This window comes from Heptranchias perlo, chromosome 21, assembly GCF_035084215.1.
Source record: "Heptranchias perlo isolate sHepPer1 chromosome 21, sHepPer1.hap1, whole genome shotgun sequence".
Lineage (NCBI taxonomy): Eukaryota > Metazoa > Chordata > Chondrichthyes > Hexanchiformes > Hexanchidae > Heptranchias > Heptranchias perlo.
In genome coordinates, this window is record NC_090345.1 from 26,762,588 (window position 1) to 26,782,327 (window position 19,740).

The 19,740-nt window shown below is 40.3% G+C and overlaps 1 protein-coding gene across 2 annotated transcripts in view; it reads left to right on the top strand.

The window, feature by feature from the left end:
* The window catches only part of dock1 (dedicator of cytokinesis 1), a 472,808-nt gene that overhangs the window by 22,539 nt on the left and 430,529 nt on the right, over positions 1 to 19,740 (top strand). Inside the window, exons 2-3 of one of the 2 annotated variants that reach the window (XM_068002361.1) lie at positions 10,665 to 10,748; positions 14,166 to 14,207. In XM_068002361.1, the coding sequence (XP_067858462.1) occupies positions 10,665 to 10,748; positions 14,166 to 14,207 (126 nt within the window). The remainder of the gene's footprint in view (positions 1 to 10,664; positions 10,749 to 14,165; positions 14,208 to 19,740) is intronic. The other variant, XM_068002362.1, reaches the window with a different exon arrangement.

A 19,740-nucleotide genomic window follows, 5' to 3' on the forward strand; every position in this document is an offset into this window, starting at 1 on the left:
TAACACTATATACTTTTCTAAGTTAAACTTAATTTGCCAAACACTGACCCATTCCCCCAACATATTGCGATCAGCTTGGAGTAGTGCAGCATCCTCTGCGGTCCTAACACGTGCACATACCTTTGTGTCATCCGCAAATTTGCGGACCTTTCCCACAACACCTACATTTAGGTCTTTAATGAAATAGTACATTTTATTCCTTTACTCCAATTAGTTTCTTAACCATCTAAGGAATAAATGGCCTCCTTATTCCTCCTTGTGTCAGCCGTGGCTCAGTTGGTAGCACTCTCACCTCTGAGTCAGAAGGTTGTGGGTTCAAGCCCCACTGCAGAAACTTAAGCACATAATCTAGGCCAACACTCCCAGTGCAGTACTGAGGGAGCGCTGCACTGTTGGAGGTGCTGTCTTTCGGATGAGATGTTAAACCGAGGATCCGTTTGACCTCTCAGGTGGACATAAAAGATTCCATGGAACTATTTTGAAGAAAAGCAGGGGAGTTCACCCCGGTGTCCTGGCCAATACTTAGCCCTCAACCAACACCAAAACAGATTATCTGGTTGTCATCACATAGCTGTTTGTGGGACCTTGATTGGCTGCTGCGTTTCCTACATTGTAATAGTGACGACACTGCAAAAGTACTTCATTGGCATTTTGGGACGTCCTGAGATCGTGAAAAGCGCTATATAAATGCAAGTTTTTTTCTTCTTCCTACCAAATTGAACCCCCTCACATTTTGCTATTTTTGAATTTAATTTGCCATTTATATGCCCGCTCTGAAAGTTTATTTGTCTTTCTCTATTTTGATGCAGTACGCCTCATTATTAGCAATACCCCCTCAATTTGGTATCATCTGCAAATTTCAATACCATACCTCCATATTTGGAGTCCAAATTATTTATGTATATGGCAAACACAGTGGTCCTAACACGGTTCCCTGTGGGACCCCACTTTTCACTTTTTTCCAGTCCAAGAAACTTCTACCCTCTCTATTTTCTGCGACCTAGCCCCTGATTCCACATGCCCTGACCTTTGTCACATGTCTCTTATGTAGCACCGTCTCAAAGGTTTTTGGAAAGTCCCTGTATACCACATCCACTGCATTGCCCTTGTCTACTCAATGTCACTTACTCAAAGAATTCAGTAAGGTTGGTTAAACATGACCTTCCTTTTAGAAATCCATGCTGAAAATTTGTACTGGACATGTGCTGAACATAACTGTACCTAGTAAGTTAGTTTCACCCTGTATTGTAGTTGTTACTGATATTACAAGATGGGGCCTCTATATGTCCTTTTACTTCATATTTAGTTTGTGGGAGACTTTCGTCAAAACAACCTAATTGTTTTCATTGTTTTTTGCCCCTGTTTTCCTTTAGGCCTTTGGAGGCCGATATGGAAAAATGGAGACCTGGTGTTCTGTACGTGCCAGGACTCCATTTTTCCATCGCAACCGTGACAGCAATGGGATCAAAAAAACAAGAATGTTGTGCCTCTGCTGCTTCCACTGCTTCCAGAAATTGGAAGTGCAGACCTCGGAACAGATAGTGACCTTGCTCAGTATATATAATAGCACAACTGCAGGGTTATTTGCTCTGGTGGCAAAGAATAGAACCATGAAAATAGTTGATCTATACTGTTGCTGTGGCTTGGAAGATTGTCTGTTTATACTTGGAGTGTCATCAACCGTAGGAGACCCGATCATCGCACATAACATAAAAGCACCTTAACTGGAAAACATTTCTGGTCTCGCTTTCATTTAAAATGGAAGAAGTGGTAAATTGAAAAGGAATAGATTGTAGTGATATTACTATGCTTTCTTTCTAAATTCAATTATTTGAACTGTATGTTAAATCAACTCAGCCATTGATAGATATTGTATGGTAAAAACTTAGAAACTGTATTTTTGAAGCAGTATGTATTTCCATTACTACCTGGAACATGTTATTTCCCCATTGATGCTTGGGAGTAAAAGGTGGGGATAAATGTGTATTGCTTGTTAATCCTGTAATTGGCATTAATGGAAGCTGTAATCTTAAACTAAACTATAGAGAAATATGCAAGAATGAGAAAGCTCATCCATTTTTAAAAAAGTTCTCCTTTTTGGGGCCAATGCTGACTTTCATCTTGCTCCCAATCAAAAAATATAATTCTTTTGCTCTTTACTGAACTTGGGATAGCTAAAATATTCAATTCGATTTGAGCATGAGACATTAGTAGGTGACAGTTTATTCCATAATTTAACTCCTTGGTGTTTGTTTAGTTTGGATTGATGGATTCCAATACCTGTGTTTGCACTACTAAATCTGCCTCTTACTACAGCAGCAAAATCGTACACCCACTATTTTCAGTGGTTTACTATTCTGCTGCGATGTGTAAGCAGACTTGGCACTGTGAATGTGGGGAGCCAATGGAAAGGCAGCGGTCTTCCACAATCCAGGATAAATAAGCACCAGTGTAAAAGTGCCATAAATGTTGGGTTACTCCTTGTGCTTCATTTACTTTGATTTCTTTAGCTTATATTCATGTTGCCTGGTGTTACGTTAAGTGCCTCTTCTGCATCCATTTGATTTAATTCTCATCACTATTTAAGGAAAAATTCTTTTTCCCCACCCCTAAATAACTTTCTCCAATGAAACAATTTAGCTTGCTGAATTAGTCTTTATAACCCTTCAATCTATAAATTGGAATCTGTCAAACCAGAACAAATACACAAGTGCTCAAAGTTAGCTGCCACCTAAAAATACTTGGAAGTTTCTATCAGCTACTTGACTTGTTTTGTTCAAAGCCTTTTTTTTCTGCTGGTTTGAGAAATGGACCAATTTTATGAACTAGCATGAGAACCAATGTCTGAATTGTAAGCCAATACCCCTTTCTGTAGTAAATGAGATCTAATTTATCTGGTGTAGATCTAGCTCTTTCAGAGTGGGTTTTGGTTTGATGAACAGTTTAGCTTGGTTTCAGTCCAGATACAACGGGGCAGAATTAATGGTGAAGTGTAACATGTCTCCGCTGAAACATTCTACATTTGTGGATAGGTGAAAAAACATATACAATAATTTGGCTCTTATTGCAGTTATTTTGGGAATGTTATTATACCTGTTATCTGTACAAATCGTTCTGGAGCTTGTCAATATTAACTGATACTTCTAGGAGATAATATTAATTTCGCACTACTTTGTTATGAAGCTAAAGTTATGTTGCAGTCATCTTGAACTAAACTGTTGGGTGTAATGATTACATTGATATTATTTTGCTTGTATTAGTTAAATACAATTAGTTTTTTTTAACAATTCATATGTTTATGCAGTCATTGATAACTCTTGAGGTAGGCAACTGTTAAATGGTAGAGTCCCCAGCACTTAAAATGTCTACGTTTAAAATGGGCAGTCTCTAGTATCAGCCAAAAAGTGATAACCATTATCTATTTGCATTAATGTCAATTTCAAAGTTGCTGGTTATAGCATCTATTTTGGGCAGAAACAACTGTGCTTACTCTCTAGTTTGCTCAACCAGAAAATAATCAGCCCACTAGGAGCGTTAGCTGCTCAGTGATTGTTTTATTTACTCCTTCAATCAGTATTAAAGCGGTGGAGCTACATACACAGGCACCGCTTGATTTTGACGTTAAAGTGAATGGATAGCGTGCATGAAATACAGAGCCTCCAAGATTCAGACTGTCCTGTGCGATCAAAGATTGGCAGGTATATTTTAACATATATACAGCACAGGAGGAGGCCATTCGGCCCATCGTGCCTGTGCCGGCTCTTTGAAAGAGCTATCCAATTAGTCCGATTCCCCTGCTTTTTCCCTATAGCCCTGTAAATTTTTTCCCTTCAGGTATTTATCACCACCCTTTCAGGCAGTGCATTCCAGATCATAAAAACTCGCTGAGTAAAATTATGTTTCCTCATGCCGCCTCTGGTTCTTTTGCCAATCACATTAAATTTGTGTCCTCTGTTTACCGATCCTTCTGCCACTGGAAACAGTTTTTCCTTATTTCCCCACTATCGATGTTAGGCTGACTGGCCTGTCATTGCCGGTTTATATCTCTTCCCCTTTTTTTGAACAGGGGTGTAACATTTGCAATCCTCCAGTCCTTTGGCACCACTCCCATATCTAAGGAGGATTGGAAGATTGTGGCCAGAGCTTCCGCAATTTCCTCCCTTACTTCACTCAGTAATCTAGGATGCATCCCATCTGGACTGGGTGACTTTTATACTTTCAGTACTGCCAACCTTTTAAGTATCTATCTATTTTTATCCTCTCCAATATTGCTACTACCTCCTCCTTTACTACTACAATGGCAGCATCCTCTTCTCTAGTGAAGACCAATATGAAGTATTCATTTATTTCCTCAGCCATACCCTCTGCCTCCACAAGAAGATCTCCTTTTCTGTCCCGAATCGGCCCCACCCTTCCTTTGACTACCGTCTTACTATTTATATGTTTTTATAAAAGACTTCTCCGTTCCCTTTTATGTTAGCTGCTAACCTATTCTCATACTCTGAAATCGGGGTCATTAATATATCAAGAAGATATATCAAACATGTGTATTGTTTTTATACCGCTAACACTAATGGCATCTTTTATGTGATCTAAACCTCACTGCTCACTGTCAAAGTGGATGCCCGATACGATTGGATAATGAAAAGCTGGATATGAGAACCGTATATTCTCACGGATGGTGGAGATTGGTGCAATATTTCCTCCGCAGTAAAAGGTGCTGTGGCTTTGGCCTCTGACGAAGGGGCCTGTTCGTACTTTACAAAGTTTAGCAATATGGCAAATTCTGAGGCAGTAGGGGTTATGTTAGGCTCTGTAAAGTATTTCAGGATATGAACTGTTGAGGGAGTGGAATGCCTCATAATTTTTAGAAAGAAGTGATTGATGCAGTAAGAAACCGTACGAAAGTCTGATAAACGTTATACCGCCCACTATGAGCAGTGTGGACTGTACCTTCTGCCAGCAGCTGAATAGAATTTGATCTGATAATTATGATTTGAGTTGCATTTATGTTTGAAGATTCAGATAGCCTTATATGGCATACCATATAAACTTAGTGTAAATTCTGACATCCCTTTTCCAACAAGGATCTGTAATGAACCATAAATGGAGCTGAAGTTGAGTACTCTAATGTCTTAGTCTTGCCCCTTTTGGGTGTAGGACTATTTGAGCTCCCTTTGCTCAACTGAGCTTTCCTCATTGGTAGGGTTTTTATTAGTAGGACTGGAATTTTTTTAGTAAGTAGCTTACTTCAGTGCAATAGGATTCTGTGTTTCCCACTAATGTGATCAGTTGCTTTGAGTGCCATAACATCCAATAGCTTTGTTGAAAGTGCAGTAGAGTAATTTTTCTTATTTTCACCTTAGATGAGTTGGATGCTCCCCTAACTCTAGGACACAATGATAAGCCTGTATGGTTTACTCTGATATCTCAAGAAAATAATGCTACAAAGTATGAACATATGAATAATGGGTACAGCCGTGCAGTGGTTATGGTATTGGTCAAAAAATAAAACTTGCAGGAAGAAAGAACCTGAAATTTTTTCCCTGACTGCATAAATGTTCAAGCATGAATTCCAAGAAATTGAACAGTAGGTACCTTGCACCAACATTGGTTGCATTCCAAGGATGACATTCTTATAGTCGCAATACGAGTATAACAAAGTGCTGTATAGCATATTTGCACACCTGTTCCTTTTACTTTAAATTCTTTCATAAATAAAATATTTCATTAAAGATCCAGGGTGTGTGTCCTTGTTTTTGTTCTGCCCTTGTGGGATAGTCACCCTAGGTGTTGCACATCTGTTTTTTAAAAAAAGACCTAATGGAAAGTAATTGGGAGCAATTATATAAATCACTTCTATATCTTGGTCCTCTATTATTAGGATTTATATGCTGTGACCCACAATTGCATGGTTTACTGTTCATCTATGCTCTGGCACATGTAAAGTTCACTGTGGAGTGAACCACTTTTTTATAAGTTTAAATAAGTGTGTTAGGAAAAAAGGAAACTCTGAGGGACTTGGAAATTTCTTGATTTAAAATTGAGGAAAGCTGCCCTTATGGCTCAGTGTGTAAACGTGCTGCTTGGTGTGATGTTGAGCCATACAGACCAGATCAGCTTCAATCCCTGGTCTCTGCTGAGTATACTTTCGTATGCCAGCTGGAGTGGTAGTATTGACCTTGATGTTCTTGGGCCAGGAGGGAAAAATCAGTTAGGGTTTCTGCTGCCAATTTGTGGGATGTGGTGGGGGGGGGGGGGTGTGAATGCCAGATGAGGATAGGATGAAACTTGTTTCCATGATTGAATAGCTTGCCAATATGCACTGGACATGCATTGTCCAAGCTTTCACAATGAAGAATGACACTTGTGTAAGGTATCATTGCATCTGCAGCATGTGAAGCCATGCTAGAGCACAAGTTATTGCATTTAGGAGAGAAGGGGTAAGAGGGTGGGGAGGGGCAGAGACTAGAGCAGTTGGAAATGAAGATTGTGCACAATGGACCTTTTTTTAAATTCAAAAATTGTTAAAGTATTAATGTTCAGTGTATTTTTCAGCCTGCTAATGTGCATAACCTGCGATTTCCTCTTTCAAAGGAAGCAATGACTGCTAACCCAGGGAAATCTGAAATTTATTTAATTGAGTGCACGAGTTCGTTCTTTGGAGAAAATTTGTAATATCCTAAAGTGATCATTGTGAATACCTTGGGATGGTAACTCTTTCACTTTCTCTCCCTGGAACTACCTAGTTTGCACCAGGTGTTTCCATGTTGAATGGATTGAGCTTGGTAATGTACTTACATGGGGAATCACGTGTATGTCCACTTTGTACAATTCTGTGCCATGCTGAGCTACTATGCTGAATTAAGCAGATTGAAAAAAAAAAGTGCACAAAATAAAAAGTAACTTTAGTTTTGCTGGCTTTTTAGAATGTAGCTTGTAGTATTCTTTTGAAGGCCGCTGTATCATTTCAACGGTAATTTTTTGTAAGTATTTCCAAGAATGAGTTTTTCTTTATTCTGGTACATTTCTCTAGTGTTGTTTTGTCACAGCACTGAGAATTTTCCAGCATTGCATTAAAAAAAAATGAAAACTTTTTTTGTTTCCTGGATGTGGATGATACTGGTAAGGCAACATTTATTTCCCATCCTTAACTGCCATGTGAAGATGGTTGTGGGCCTTCTCCTTGAATGCTGCAGTTCTTGTGGCATTGGTGCTCCTGTGATGGTGTTGGGGAATTCCAGGACATTGATCCTGTGATGGTGTTAGGGAATTCCAGGACATTGATCCTGTGATGATGAAGAAATAGTGATCTATGTCCAAATCAGGATTGTGTATGACTTTGAGGGGAACTTGGAGAATATGGTCTTCCCATGACTTGCTCTTGTCTTTCTCAGTGGTTGCAGGGCAGGGAGGTGCGGTTGGTGAGTTGCTGCAGTGTATTCTGCAGATAGTACAGGTTGCAACAGTAGATTACCGGTGATGGAGGGGGTGGCTGTCAAGTCCAAAGGCAGGATCTCCGATCAGGCGATCTCTGTTCCAGATGATGCTGAACTTCTTGAGTGTTATTGCGGCTGCACCCATCCGGGTGGGTGTTGAGTATTCCATCATACTCCTGACGTGAACCTTGTAGATGATGGAGAATCTTTTGAAAGGTCAGGAATTGAGCCACTTATTGCAAAGCATCCAATCTCTGCTTTGCTCTTGTAGGCACAATGTTGATATAGTTGGTTCAGTTCAGCTTCTGGCCAATGGTGACTCCTAAGATGTTGATGGTGAGGATGGTGCTGTCGAAGTTCAGGGGCAAATGAGTGGGCTCCTTGTTTGAGATGATCATTGCCTGGCACTTGTATGGTGCAAATGTTTCTTGCAACTTGCCAGCCAAAGTCTCAATGTTGTCCAAGTCCTCTGTAGGCCCACATGGGCTGCTTCATTGTTGGAGGAGTTGTGAATGGAGCTGAACACTGCAGAACTGTCCCTTTTGGTATTTAACAGGTTAAGTGACTGTAAGAAAGAGATATTCTATGAAGCAGCGTTTTCAAATGGTTTGGTTTTGCCACATTGGCCGTGGTCTGACATTTCATCACCAGCTCCTTACTAACAATAGGGTCGACATTACAGTAGATTAATCGATATATGATTATCACTGCATGGAAGTTGTGTGGTAGTGAGTGTAATGTTTTGCTTATATCATTAGTGCAGTGTATTTTGTAAATTGTAAAATTGGTTGAGTTGTTTTTAAGTGTAGAAATACTGATTAAAATAAGAATTTTAGTTCTGCTGTACAGTACAAATTTCAATCCAGGTACAGATATTCAACTAAACTACAGTCAATTTCTGTATTTTTATACAAGCATTGAAGAACAAAAACTTTGCAATGTAATGTTTTTTTCCCCTGCCAAATCATTACATAACTAATGATATGAGGAATATACCATGGATATAAATGGAATATCTTGGACACCTTCTCCTTAAATATAAGGAGAGTCATTAAAAGCTTAAGCAACAAATTCACTTAGTTATGAAGGTCTTTTTCACAAATCAAATAAAATGGGTCTGCTACTGTGCATTCTGTTGACATGGGACGCGTGGGGATGATTTTGTATCAGAATCTCAGATTATATTACCAACTTGAAATTACTGCTATTCATATTTCAATTTTATATGCAAGTTTTATTTTTAAAATTTGAATGGATATCATTGTGCTTCATGACGTTGAAGAATGACAATGCAAACATGAGAACTTGTGATACTGCAGATTTATTGAGAAGTTGTCCTGCTAATTACTAGATAAATCCATGTCTAGTATAGATTAACTTTATAAAAATTGATTTTAATGTTTTGTTTCAGTTTCACCCTAGATCACAAATGAGGATCCTTTTTACTACTCCTTATACAATGAGCTGCTGCTTGTTTTCCTCACTAGTCAGTGTCATGAAAATCCCCTTTGAGTGAAATTAAGTATCAAATTCATGACTAGTTTGTCTTCAAATATTGCTAGTTTCGTGTAGGAATGAGGGTAGCTTCATAATTCTATTTGAAGACAACTTAGTAGCACCAATAAAAAGGCCGTCGGTTGCTTCAACTCCATAAAGCAGGCCAGAATGTGGCATTACTGTTGTAATGCAGCTTGAATGCAGTCGATTTATAACCGTAGTGGGAACAAGTGATATTGTTTGTGATGGCATCAACTCTGCAGTTTAGTTTCCTATTACAGTTCAATGTTTCAACTTTTATTTATAACAATGACGCGTTAAAGCGTACATCTCCTTTGCGTTACTCGGTGATCTTGAACATGTATTGGGGTAGAGACAATCTGTTGGAGAGTGAAAATTGGGAATTCTAAGATTGAAGCTTCAAAACTACAATGGTTGCAAAATTTTCAGTACTGCAGTATTGAATGAAAGACTTGCATCACATTTATCCAGAACGTAAAGTGCTCCGCACCTAATGTAATGCTTTCAAATGCAGTGGCTGTTGTTCTCTGGGCAAATATGGCAGCATTGTTGCACATAGCAAGATCCCAGAAATTGCAATGAGACAAAAGTCCAGTTAATTTTTTTAGTGTTTGAGGGAGGAATATTGGCCAGGATCTGTGGGAACTCCGTGCAAATAGTGCTCTGGAAACTTTAATCCCCACTTTGACCAGTTTGCTTGTTCCAGGTGGTCTCAGTTTAATGTTTCATTGAAGGATAGCATCTCCAACAGTCAGCCCTGCAGTGGAGTACCAGCCTAGATTGTGCTCAGGTCCTGGAGTGGATCATGAACTGACAACTTCCAGGTAGTGAGCATGCTGCCAACTGAGCTAAGCAGACACTGCAATTTTTGTCAGTAGAAAAATGTAAAATGTAATTTGCATCACTAAATTACTCTGATCTATTGTGTCTCCTGTGATCTGTTATGATTCCTGATTAAGTATCACTTATAGCTCCTTTTCTAAGAGCTCCATTTACTCCCCCATTTTTCAAAGCTGGCTCCTTGCCTTCTTACTTTTCTCTCTCGTATATTTTTTGTCCAAAGTCATAACATGGTAAACAAAAAATAGTTGAAAGCATGGGGGACCAGAAGTAGTGGGACAAATTGAGGCCTATTGGGTGGTGGTTAAGACATGGTTAAAACATTTTATTCAAGATTATAGACTGGAAGGAAAACCCTGAACTAGAAGCATGTTCAGTGAAATTTTTTAATAGAGCACAATGTATTGATATGTAAGAAAATTAACCTGCTGAAGTTATTTTGCCTTCCATGTTTCCTCTTGTATGCCTTCACACCTGAAGAAAGAACCAATAAAATTGCCACAGACGTGCAATGAAATCTTCAACCAGTGAGGCTTCTCTCATTTTGCTGAGGTCTGAAGCTGAGCTCCATTTACTCCCCCATTTTTCAAGGCTGGCTCCTTGCCTTCTTACTTTTCTCTCTCTCTCTTCCCCCCCCCCCCCCCCCCCAAAGTGAACTCCCATTAGAAATATTCTTGTTCTTGCTGTGATTTGCCAAATGGCTGCCAACCTTTTGAAGGGTTGTTTTGCATTGTTGAAGCCTCAAATTTTAAGAAATTTTGCTATAAAGAATTTAGCATTGATAGAAATTTGTGTAATATTTATATTGTAAACTGAACTAAATTTTAAATATTCGTCATTTAATGATTTGATTTTTTTTGTTTTCAGCAATATACAATTACGACTCCAGAGAGGAAGTGGAACTTTCTCTGCAGATTGGTGATACAGTGCACATATTGGAAACCTATGAAGGCAAGTACAAATATTTTGTGAATTCTAAAGTCGTTGTTTAAAATCAGGAGAACATGATCTGCTTGCTGTATTTCACTGTTATTGAAATTTGTAGCTTTGACAGTATCTTAAAAAGATTCATTTGAACTGACATTCATATTTTAGCTTTTTAATCTCTCTATATCTGAAGTTGACATTGCCAAGGAGTTGTAAGATGTTGGTTCATGTAAGAGATTCCCAACTCTCAGTTCTAATCATCAGCTGCACACCCATGGGAGGTATTGAGTAGAGGGCAGGCTTGTCCTCAAAAGGAGAGTCACCTTGGTAGGTCTTGCACATTTTGTAGTGGTTTTCTGCAGAACTGCTATCTTGGTCAGAGATGTGTGTGGCAGGGGAAGAGAATTAAATAAGATGCCTTTTTTCCAAAAGGAAAGAAGTGCCGTGCCCCTATTTGCGACCTTTCTTTTTTAATGCTTCTCATTCATTTTTACTCTTTTTCACCTCTGTTCTATTTGGAGTAAAATAGTTATATATCCCGCACCCCCCCAACATTGTCATCCAATCTGCCAGCCTCACACTGCAACCCACTATGCCCCTTCCCATCGATTTTCCTCTTTGCTATGCATCCAGCTCCCCCCCCCCCCCACATTTTGAATATATTTTGCTGCCACCTGAGTCTGGTATCTGATGCATCAGAAAGGTCCTGCTTCTCTTGTCTCTATTGTGACACTAAAGGACAGGATTACCATATATTTATTTTGTAGGTTGGAGTTCCTGTTCTTATGGCATTTATTGCATAAAGTATACGGAGACAGCATCAAATCTCTGCTCTGCTCTTGTAGCCGCAATGTTGATATGGTTGGTTCAGTTCAGCTTCTGGCCAGTGGTGACTCCCAAGATGCTGATGGTGAGGGTGGTGCTGTCGAAGTTCAGGGGCAATTGAGTGGGCTCCTCTTGTTTGCGATGATCATTGCCTGGCACTTGTATGGTGCAAAGGTTTCTTGCAACTTGCCAGCCAAAATCTCAATGTTGTCCAAGTCCTGCTGATATACACAGACAGCTATCTGGGCCACTGGCACTGGGAGTGGCACAAAAAGGAACAGGACCCATCTAGTGGGGTGGGAAGCAGAGGGTATCCAGTTGAGCTGATTTGTCAGCAAATGCTGACTGAGGCATCAAAATGCTGACTGGAGGCCTGAAACACTGACCATTGGCCTGTGTGTTTTTGGTTTGTATATCTGATCTTAAAAGTGTCTCTGGGACTGATGTTAACTGGTTGTTGTACTTGAAGATCAATTTCACTGTTTACAGTAGATCTACTCTTCCCTTGATGGAAACTGGAAGTGATATAGAGCTGATAACAGGATCAATCGAACTTTCATCTATTAACACAGTAGGTTCAGTCTTATAAGAGAAATGCTGCAAGTGGCAATAGTGCCTTAAGAGCACCATGTTATTGCTCTAGGTGCAACTTTAGTTAGTAGCATGATTTGAGCACACGCCTGTACTTGTAAAGGCAACTATTTTTAGTGTTGCCAGGCTGAGGCTGTGGTGGAGAAAGTAAGGAGGATTATAGTATAATGAGTACAACTTTGAGGAAAATATTGTAATCCTTGAAGTGAGAGATGCTTGGATTAGATATTTTTCTCTTAATTTGCATCTACATTAAACATTCCCATATCTGGAATAGAATGATTGAATGTAGCAGAAAGCTCCTGTTACACAATACCAATATTGTCTTGATCCAATGCCTCAGAAGAGCATCTCCTACTGTACCTTTGTGCCTTTTTCATTTCTCACAACAGTAGCCTTTGTTGTCTCTGTAAGATGTCCAACTGAATCATTTTATACTGTGACTCTGACACAAATTGGATTCAAAATAACCGTTTTAGGACCTGTATAGTTGAGATTTTTTTTCATTTTAGAAACCTGGACTAGATGGGAACCCAGGTCACAGAATTGAATGGGGAAGAGTTTCAACTCGTCAGAGCATCAAATCCCTTACACTTCTAGACTTCAAAAAAAAAGTGCCACCTTTTTTGATTTGAAGCTTTGGATGTTGTTGCTTTTTAAAATCTTGTCCAAGTTCAAACAAGGTAATTTGGTATTCAGTCATTGAGTGAAAAACTGGAGGACTATATCTGAGATTAGTCTTCAATCTATTTATTGTGTTATCAATATAGAGCAACTGGTGAATAATGTGGTCATACAGTAAAATGTGGCAAAGGCGTTTAAGAGTAGAATATTGTACTCCTTGACCATTTTCTGTCTGAGCTGCTCCAGTGGTTTATTGGGTAACTGAAAAACCTGCTGTGATATTGATCGTCTTAGTCCTTATGTTCAAAGGTTTGATTCCCAGTCTGTGCTGAGATGCTCATCTCGGCCAAGATGGTGGCATGAATTGCCACTTAATATTGCTGTCCAGTGACTCCTACTGAAAGGAATGCAATTGTGGGCTCTTGTTGAGGAAAAGATACAGCATAGCTATGATGTTCTCCATATTTAAAAAGCCTGGTGATGCTCACTCTGAAGAAAAGCCATTCGGGTGAGCTACTGTTGGGTACCAGTCTGTGTAGCTGCATCCCAACATAAATCAATGCTTTTGGGTGAGGAAGAGAAAATTGCAGACAGAAGAAAATGCTTGAACTTGGTGATCTGAATTCATTTCAGTTTCAGAATCCTAGATCAAATAGTGTGCTGCAGTCAAAAGATTATCATAGCAACCAAGACAAGAAATGCTATTCCTTCCATAACGTGCCCAACTCACAATGGACTGCTATGACCATATCATGATGTGATAAACCATTAACTTAGTGATGCAGATGCAAGTATCACATGTTGCTGTTTTACCACAAGTGCTAGTTTATCTGGTAATATGTGTTGTTTGTTCATTTACGTTGATGTATAAAACCTGATAGAATTTAAAAATGTAATTAATATTCTATTGTACTGTGCAGTTTTGTTGACTAATATGTATTTTATAGAAAATTTCACACGTGAATTATTAGTGTTACATTTCAAATATAAAGTAGGCAATGAATTTACAATCCTGTTCAAAGAACAGTGAAGGATTTTGGATATGGGCTTTGATTTTATGTTAAATTTACAAAATCTTTGTTTCTAACCTGAATTGACTTATAATTAAATAATTTGAGAATGCTCATTTATAACGAAACCCATATGGACAGTGTAGAAACAAAGCAATTTATCATGCTTTCTTTCAAAGCTAGAAACAGATTATACCTGCTTTACCTTGTATTGTTTATCTTCAATTTGTCAAGCTATAAATTGCCACCAGATGGATAAGATGCAATACGGCATGCACAGTGCCCGGATTCTACTGTTTGTGACTTGTTTACAGAAAGTTTAAAAAAAATATGAGGAAATCTGTTTTGTAATTTTATTTTGTGAGATAATGTAATTTTGACTTTTTGTTAGGATCTACTGATCAGAACCAAGGCTTCGTACTCCAGCTAAATGGTAACCAAGTTCTTGGAATTTACTTAGGGGCATCGTGATATTCTGCTACTGAACAGTAATGTATTCTAATGTGTATTTTTACAATTCTGTCACTCCCACTCAATTGGCAGCACTCGCTACCTTCATATGAGCACTTCATTACAATATAAGAAGTTGAGGACAAATAAAGGCGATTCAGCCCTTCGAAGCTTATCCCTCTAACCATTTTGAACATCCCTAATGTCTTTGAATATACCTTATCTGGTAAATTATTCTAAACATTTATTGCCTTTTAGGGTAAATTTTACAAATTTGCCCTCCTGGTGTGGAGCGTTTCCCACTGGGAGCGCATGTTGGGAATTTGGGCCGAGGAGATCTGTGGGTCCTGCAGGACTTTCCTTCTATCAGGGACACATTGCGAAAACAATGCATGATGCGCTAGTTTTATAATCTACGGTTTAGACCACGTTTGGAGCACTTGGTGCAGTTTTGGTTACCATGCTTCAAAAGGAACTTGCGATTTTGAGAGAGGGAGAGTGCACAGACAAGAAACAGGAACAATTAGAGCATTATGACTGAAAATCCTAGGCGGGGGGGGGGGGGGGGGGGGGGTGGCCCTGTGACCAATATATGTGAATCCATAAAATTATTTCATTTGAATAAACAATTTTTTTCCAACATCTGTTTTAAATTTACTTTTCACTGATTTAAATTTATTGTCTGGTCCTACTGGCCTGACGCATCTTGAAGTAATACTGTTATAATTGTACCAATAGCCCAATTCTGCACACAGTACTCTAGCTGAGGTCTCATCTGCTCGTCATTACCTCTTTGTTTTTATGTTCTATATCTGTTGAGATTCTATAGCTCTTGAGATAAAACCTATAGAATTCTATTTGCTTTTTATTAACAGGCTTATCAACAGAGATGCTGTCTCTAATGTTCTCTGAATCGGTACCCTCAAATCCCTCTACTTTTCCACAGCACAGAGCCATTCAGAGTTTAATTATTGCTGTTTTATTTTACCAAATTGTATCACTTCATATTTACTGACGTTGAATTCCATCTGCCACTTTTAGCCCATTCCCCCATTTAATCAATATCCATTTTCAGTTTCCTTTAGTTTTCTGAAGAATTAACCTCCTATTTTAGTATCATTTTCAAATTTCAACATTGCTCCCTCTAGGCTTAATACTCATCTATCTTTTTCTGTGACCTGCTGTTTCTTGTCTGATTTTTCAATGAACAGCATAATTCTACTTGAAACTTTTGCAATTTTTCCCTAGTGTGTTGTTACATTTTTTTTTCACTTGTGAAGAAATAGGCCACAGCATGCCTGTTAGGATGGAGCTCAAAGAACATAAGGTTTAGGGCAGTAATGGACCAAGCAGGAGGAACTGTTGTGGAGCTGGGATATGAATGACTGAATCAGGGCAGAGATGAGCAAAGCCAAGAAGGGGAACTGAGCTTAGGTGGAAGACAATATATCCAACAAAAATTTCTTGCATTTATATAGCGCCTTTAACATAGTAAAACTTCCCAAGGTCCTTCACGGGAATGTAATCAGACAAAAATTGACATTGAGCCAAAGAAGGAGACATTAGGACAGCATGGTCAAAGAGGTAGGTTTTAAGGAGCATCTTGGAGGAGGAGAGAGAGCTGGAGAGGTTTAGGGAGGGAATTCCAGAACTTAGGGCCTAGATGACTGAAGGCATAGCCGAGAAGGAAATCGGAAATGCACAAGAGGCCAGAGTAGTGATAATGGGGGTCATCAATTATCCCAATATAGACTGGGATAGTAACAGTGTAAAGGGCAAAGAGGGGGAAGAATTTGTGAAATGTGTACAAGAGAATCTTCTTGATCAGTGTGTTTCCAGTCCAACAAGGAAGGAAGCAGTGCTGGATCTAGTTCTGGGGGATGAAGAGGGGCAAGTGGAGCGTGTTTCAGTGGGTGAGCATTTGGGGAACAGTGATCATCATAACATCAGGTTTAGAGTAGTTATGGAAAAAGACAAGGAACAATCGAGCATAAAAATGTTTAACTGGAGGAGGGTTAATTTCAATGAGTTAAAAAGGGATCTTGCCCAGGTGGACTGGAATCAGAAATTGCTAGGCAAAACAGTAATTGAACAATGGGGAGGCCATGAAGGAGGAGTGGTTTGGGCACAGAGTAGACACGAGGGGAAAAGGAAGGGAATCCAAAGCTAGAACTCCCTGGATGACTAAAGATATAGAGATTAAAATGAAACAGAAAAAGGAGGCTTATAATAAATGTAAGATTCATAATATACGAGAGAACCAAGCTGAATACAGAAAGTACAGAAGAGATCTAAAAAAGGAAATAAGAGGGGCAAAGAGAGAGTATGTGAGTAGATTAGCGGCTGATATAAAAGGGAACCCAAAAGGCTTTTATAAATGTATAAATAGTGGCAGGATGGGGCCGATTAGGGACAAAAAAGGAGATCTTCTTGTGGAGGCAGAGGGTATGGCTGAGGTAATAAATGAATACTTCGCATCAGTCTTCACTAGAGAAGAGGATGCTGCCAATGTAGTAGTAAAGGAGGAGGTAGTAGTGATATTGGAGAGGATAAAAATAGATTAAAAAGGAGCTACTTAAAAGGTTGGCAGTACTGAAAGTATAAAAGCCACCCAGTCCAGATGGGATGCATCCCAGGTTACTGAGTGAAGTAAGGGAGGAAATTGTGGAGGCTCTGGCCACAATCTTCCAATTCTTCTTAGAAATGGGAGTGGTGCCAGAGGACTGGAGGATTGCAAATGTTAAAAGGGGAGAGGGATAAACCTGGCAATTACAGGCAGGTCAACTTAATGTCAGTGGTGGGGAAATGTTGAGAGACAATAATCCGGGACAAAATTAATTGGTATTTGGAAAAGTATGGGCTAATAAATGAAGGTCAGCTTTGATCTGTTAAAGGAAAATCATGCTTGACTAACTTGATTAAGTTCTTGATTACTCCCGGTGCCGCGCGCTAGTGAGTATGGAAATAAGAGGATAAAGCAGAGTAATGCGTGGCTGGAGAGATGGTGCAGGAGGGAGGGCTTTAGATTCCTGGGGCATTGGGACCAGGTCTGGGGAAGGTGGGGACCTCTGCAGGCCGGACGGGTTGCACCTCAACGGAGCTGGGACCAATGTCCTCGTGGGGAGGTTCGCTAGTGCTGCGGGTGGGGGTGGGGGTTTAAACTAATTTGGCAAGGGGATGGGCACCAGGATGTAGCAATGGAAAGGAGAAACAAGGGGCACAAAGGATCGGGGGAGAAAGATAGCACTAGAGCAAGTAATAGTACAATATTAGGTGGGATCAGACTGAGAAAGTACAAGAAAGACTAAGACTGGTTTGCATGTGTCCATGTGTGTAAATGCACGAAGTGTGGTGAACAAGGTTGGTGAGCTGCAGGCGCAAATAGCCACGCTACGATATCGTGGCGATAATGGAGACCTGGCTCAAAAAAGGGCAAGATTGGGTACTAAATATTCCTGGATACAAGGTGTTCAGGAAAGAAAGGAGGGGGATGGCAGTATTGATTGAAGGAGAATATTGCAGTACTGGAGAGAGCAGATGTCCTAGAGGAGTCCAGGACAGAATCTATGTGGTTAGAGTTAAGAAACAATGGAGGTGCCATTACACTACTGGGTGTATTCTATAGGCCACCAACTAGCGGGAAGGATATAGAGGAGCAAATTTGTAGGGAAATTAGAGAGGTGCAAAAGCTATAGAGTAGTGATAACTGGGGACTTCAACTATCCCAATATAGACTGGGCAAAGAGGGGGAGGAATTTTTTTAATGTTTTCCGGATAACTTTCTTAACCAGTATGTTTCCAGCCCAAGGAGGAAGGACAAATGTAAGGAATCTTACAACACCAGGTTACAGTCCAACAATTTTATTTTAAAATCACAATCTTTCGGAGATTATCTCCTTTCGTCAGGTGAGTAGTGAATGAGAGGTTCTCAAATCGCATATCTTATATTAGGCTGGGACACCATCACACCAATCAAAGGTGTCGTTGGTGTTCAGACAGGTTAGCCACGGAAAACAGTAGGTCCCAGTATACTGAATACACAATGTGTCAAATTATACAGACAGAGAGAAAGAGACCCGAAAGGCAGAGAGAGAGAGAGAGAATTTCCAGTTGTATTAAAAACAGATAACTTTTTTTTCCCCTGCTGGTGGGGTTACGTGTAGCGTGACATGAACCCAAGATCCCGGTTGAGGCCGTCCTCATGGATGCGGAACTTGGCTATCAATTTCTGCTCGACGATTTTGCGTTGTCGTGTGTCTCGAAGGCCGCCTTGGAGAACGCTTACCCGAAGATCGGTGGCTGAATGTCCTTGACTGCTAAAGTGTTCCCCGACTGGGAGGGAACCCTCCTGTTTGGCGATTGTTGCGCGGTGTCCGTTCATCCGTTGTCGCAGTGTCTGCATGGTCTTGCCGATGTACCATGCTCCGGGGCATCCTTTCCTGCAACGTATGAGGTAGACAACGTTGGCCGAGTCACAGGAGTATGAACCATGTACCTGGTGGGTGGTGTCCTCTCGTGTGATGGTGGTATCTGTGTCGATGATCTGGCGTGTCTTTCAGAGGTTGCCGTGGCAGGGTTGTGTGGTGTCGTGGACGCTGTTCTCCTAAAAGCTCGGTAATTTGCTGCGAACGATGGTCTGTTTGAGGTTGGGTGGCTGTTTGAAGGCGAATAGTGGAGGCGTGGGGATGGCCTTAGCGAGGTGTTCGTCGTCATCAATGACATGTTGAAGGCTGCGGAGAACATGGCGTAGTTTCTCCGCTCCGGGGAAGTACTGGACGACGAAGGGTACTCTGTTGGTTGCGTCCCGTGTTTGTCTTCTGAGGAGGTCTATGCGATTCTTTGCTGTGGCCCGTTGGAACTGTCGATCGACAAGTCGAGCGTCATATCCCGTTCTTACGAGGGCATCTTTCAGCGTGTGTAGGTGTCCATCGCGTTCCTCCTCGTCTGAGCAGATCCTGTGTATTCGTAGGGCCTGTCCGTAGGGGATGGCCTCTTTGACGTGGTTAGGGTAGAAGCTGGAAAAGTGGAGCATCGTGAGGTTGTCTGTGGGCTTGCGGTAGAGTGAGGTGCTGAGGTGCCCGTCTTTGATGGAAATTTGTGTGTCCAAGAAAGAAACCGATTCTGAGGAGTAGTCCATGGTGAGTTTGATGGTGGGATGGAACTTGTTGATGTTATCGTGTAGTCCACTGCTTTTCTTGATATATATTAATGACTTGGACTTGGGTGTACAAGGCACAATTTCAAAATTTACAGATGACACAAAACTTGGAAGTGTAGTAAACAATGAGGAGGATAGTGATAGAGGGTACGGTAGCATAGTGGTTATGTTACTGGACTAGTAATCCAGAGGCTGGACTAATCATCCGGAGTCATGAGTTCAAAGCCTGCCACGGCAGCTTGGGAATTTAAATTCAATTAATTAAATAAAATCTGGAATTAAAAAAAACTAGTATTGGTAATGGTGGCCATGAAACTACTAGCTTGTCGTAAAAACCCATCTGGTTCACTAATGTCCT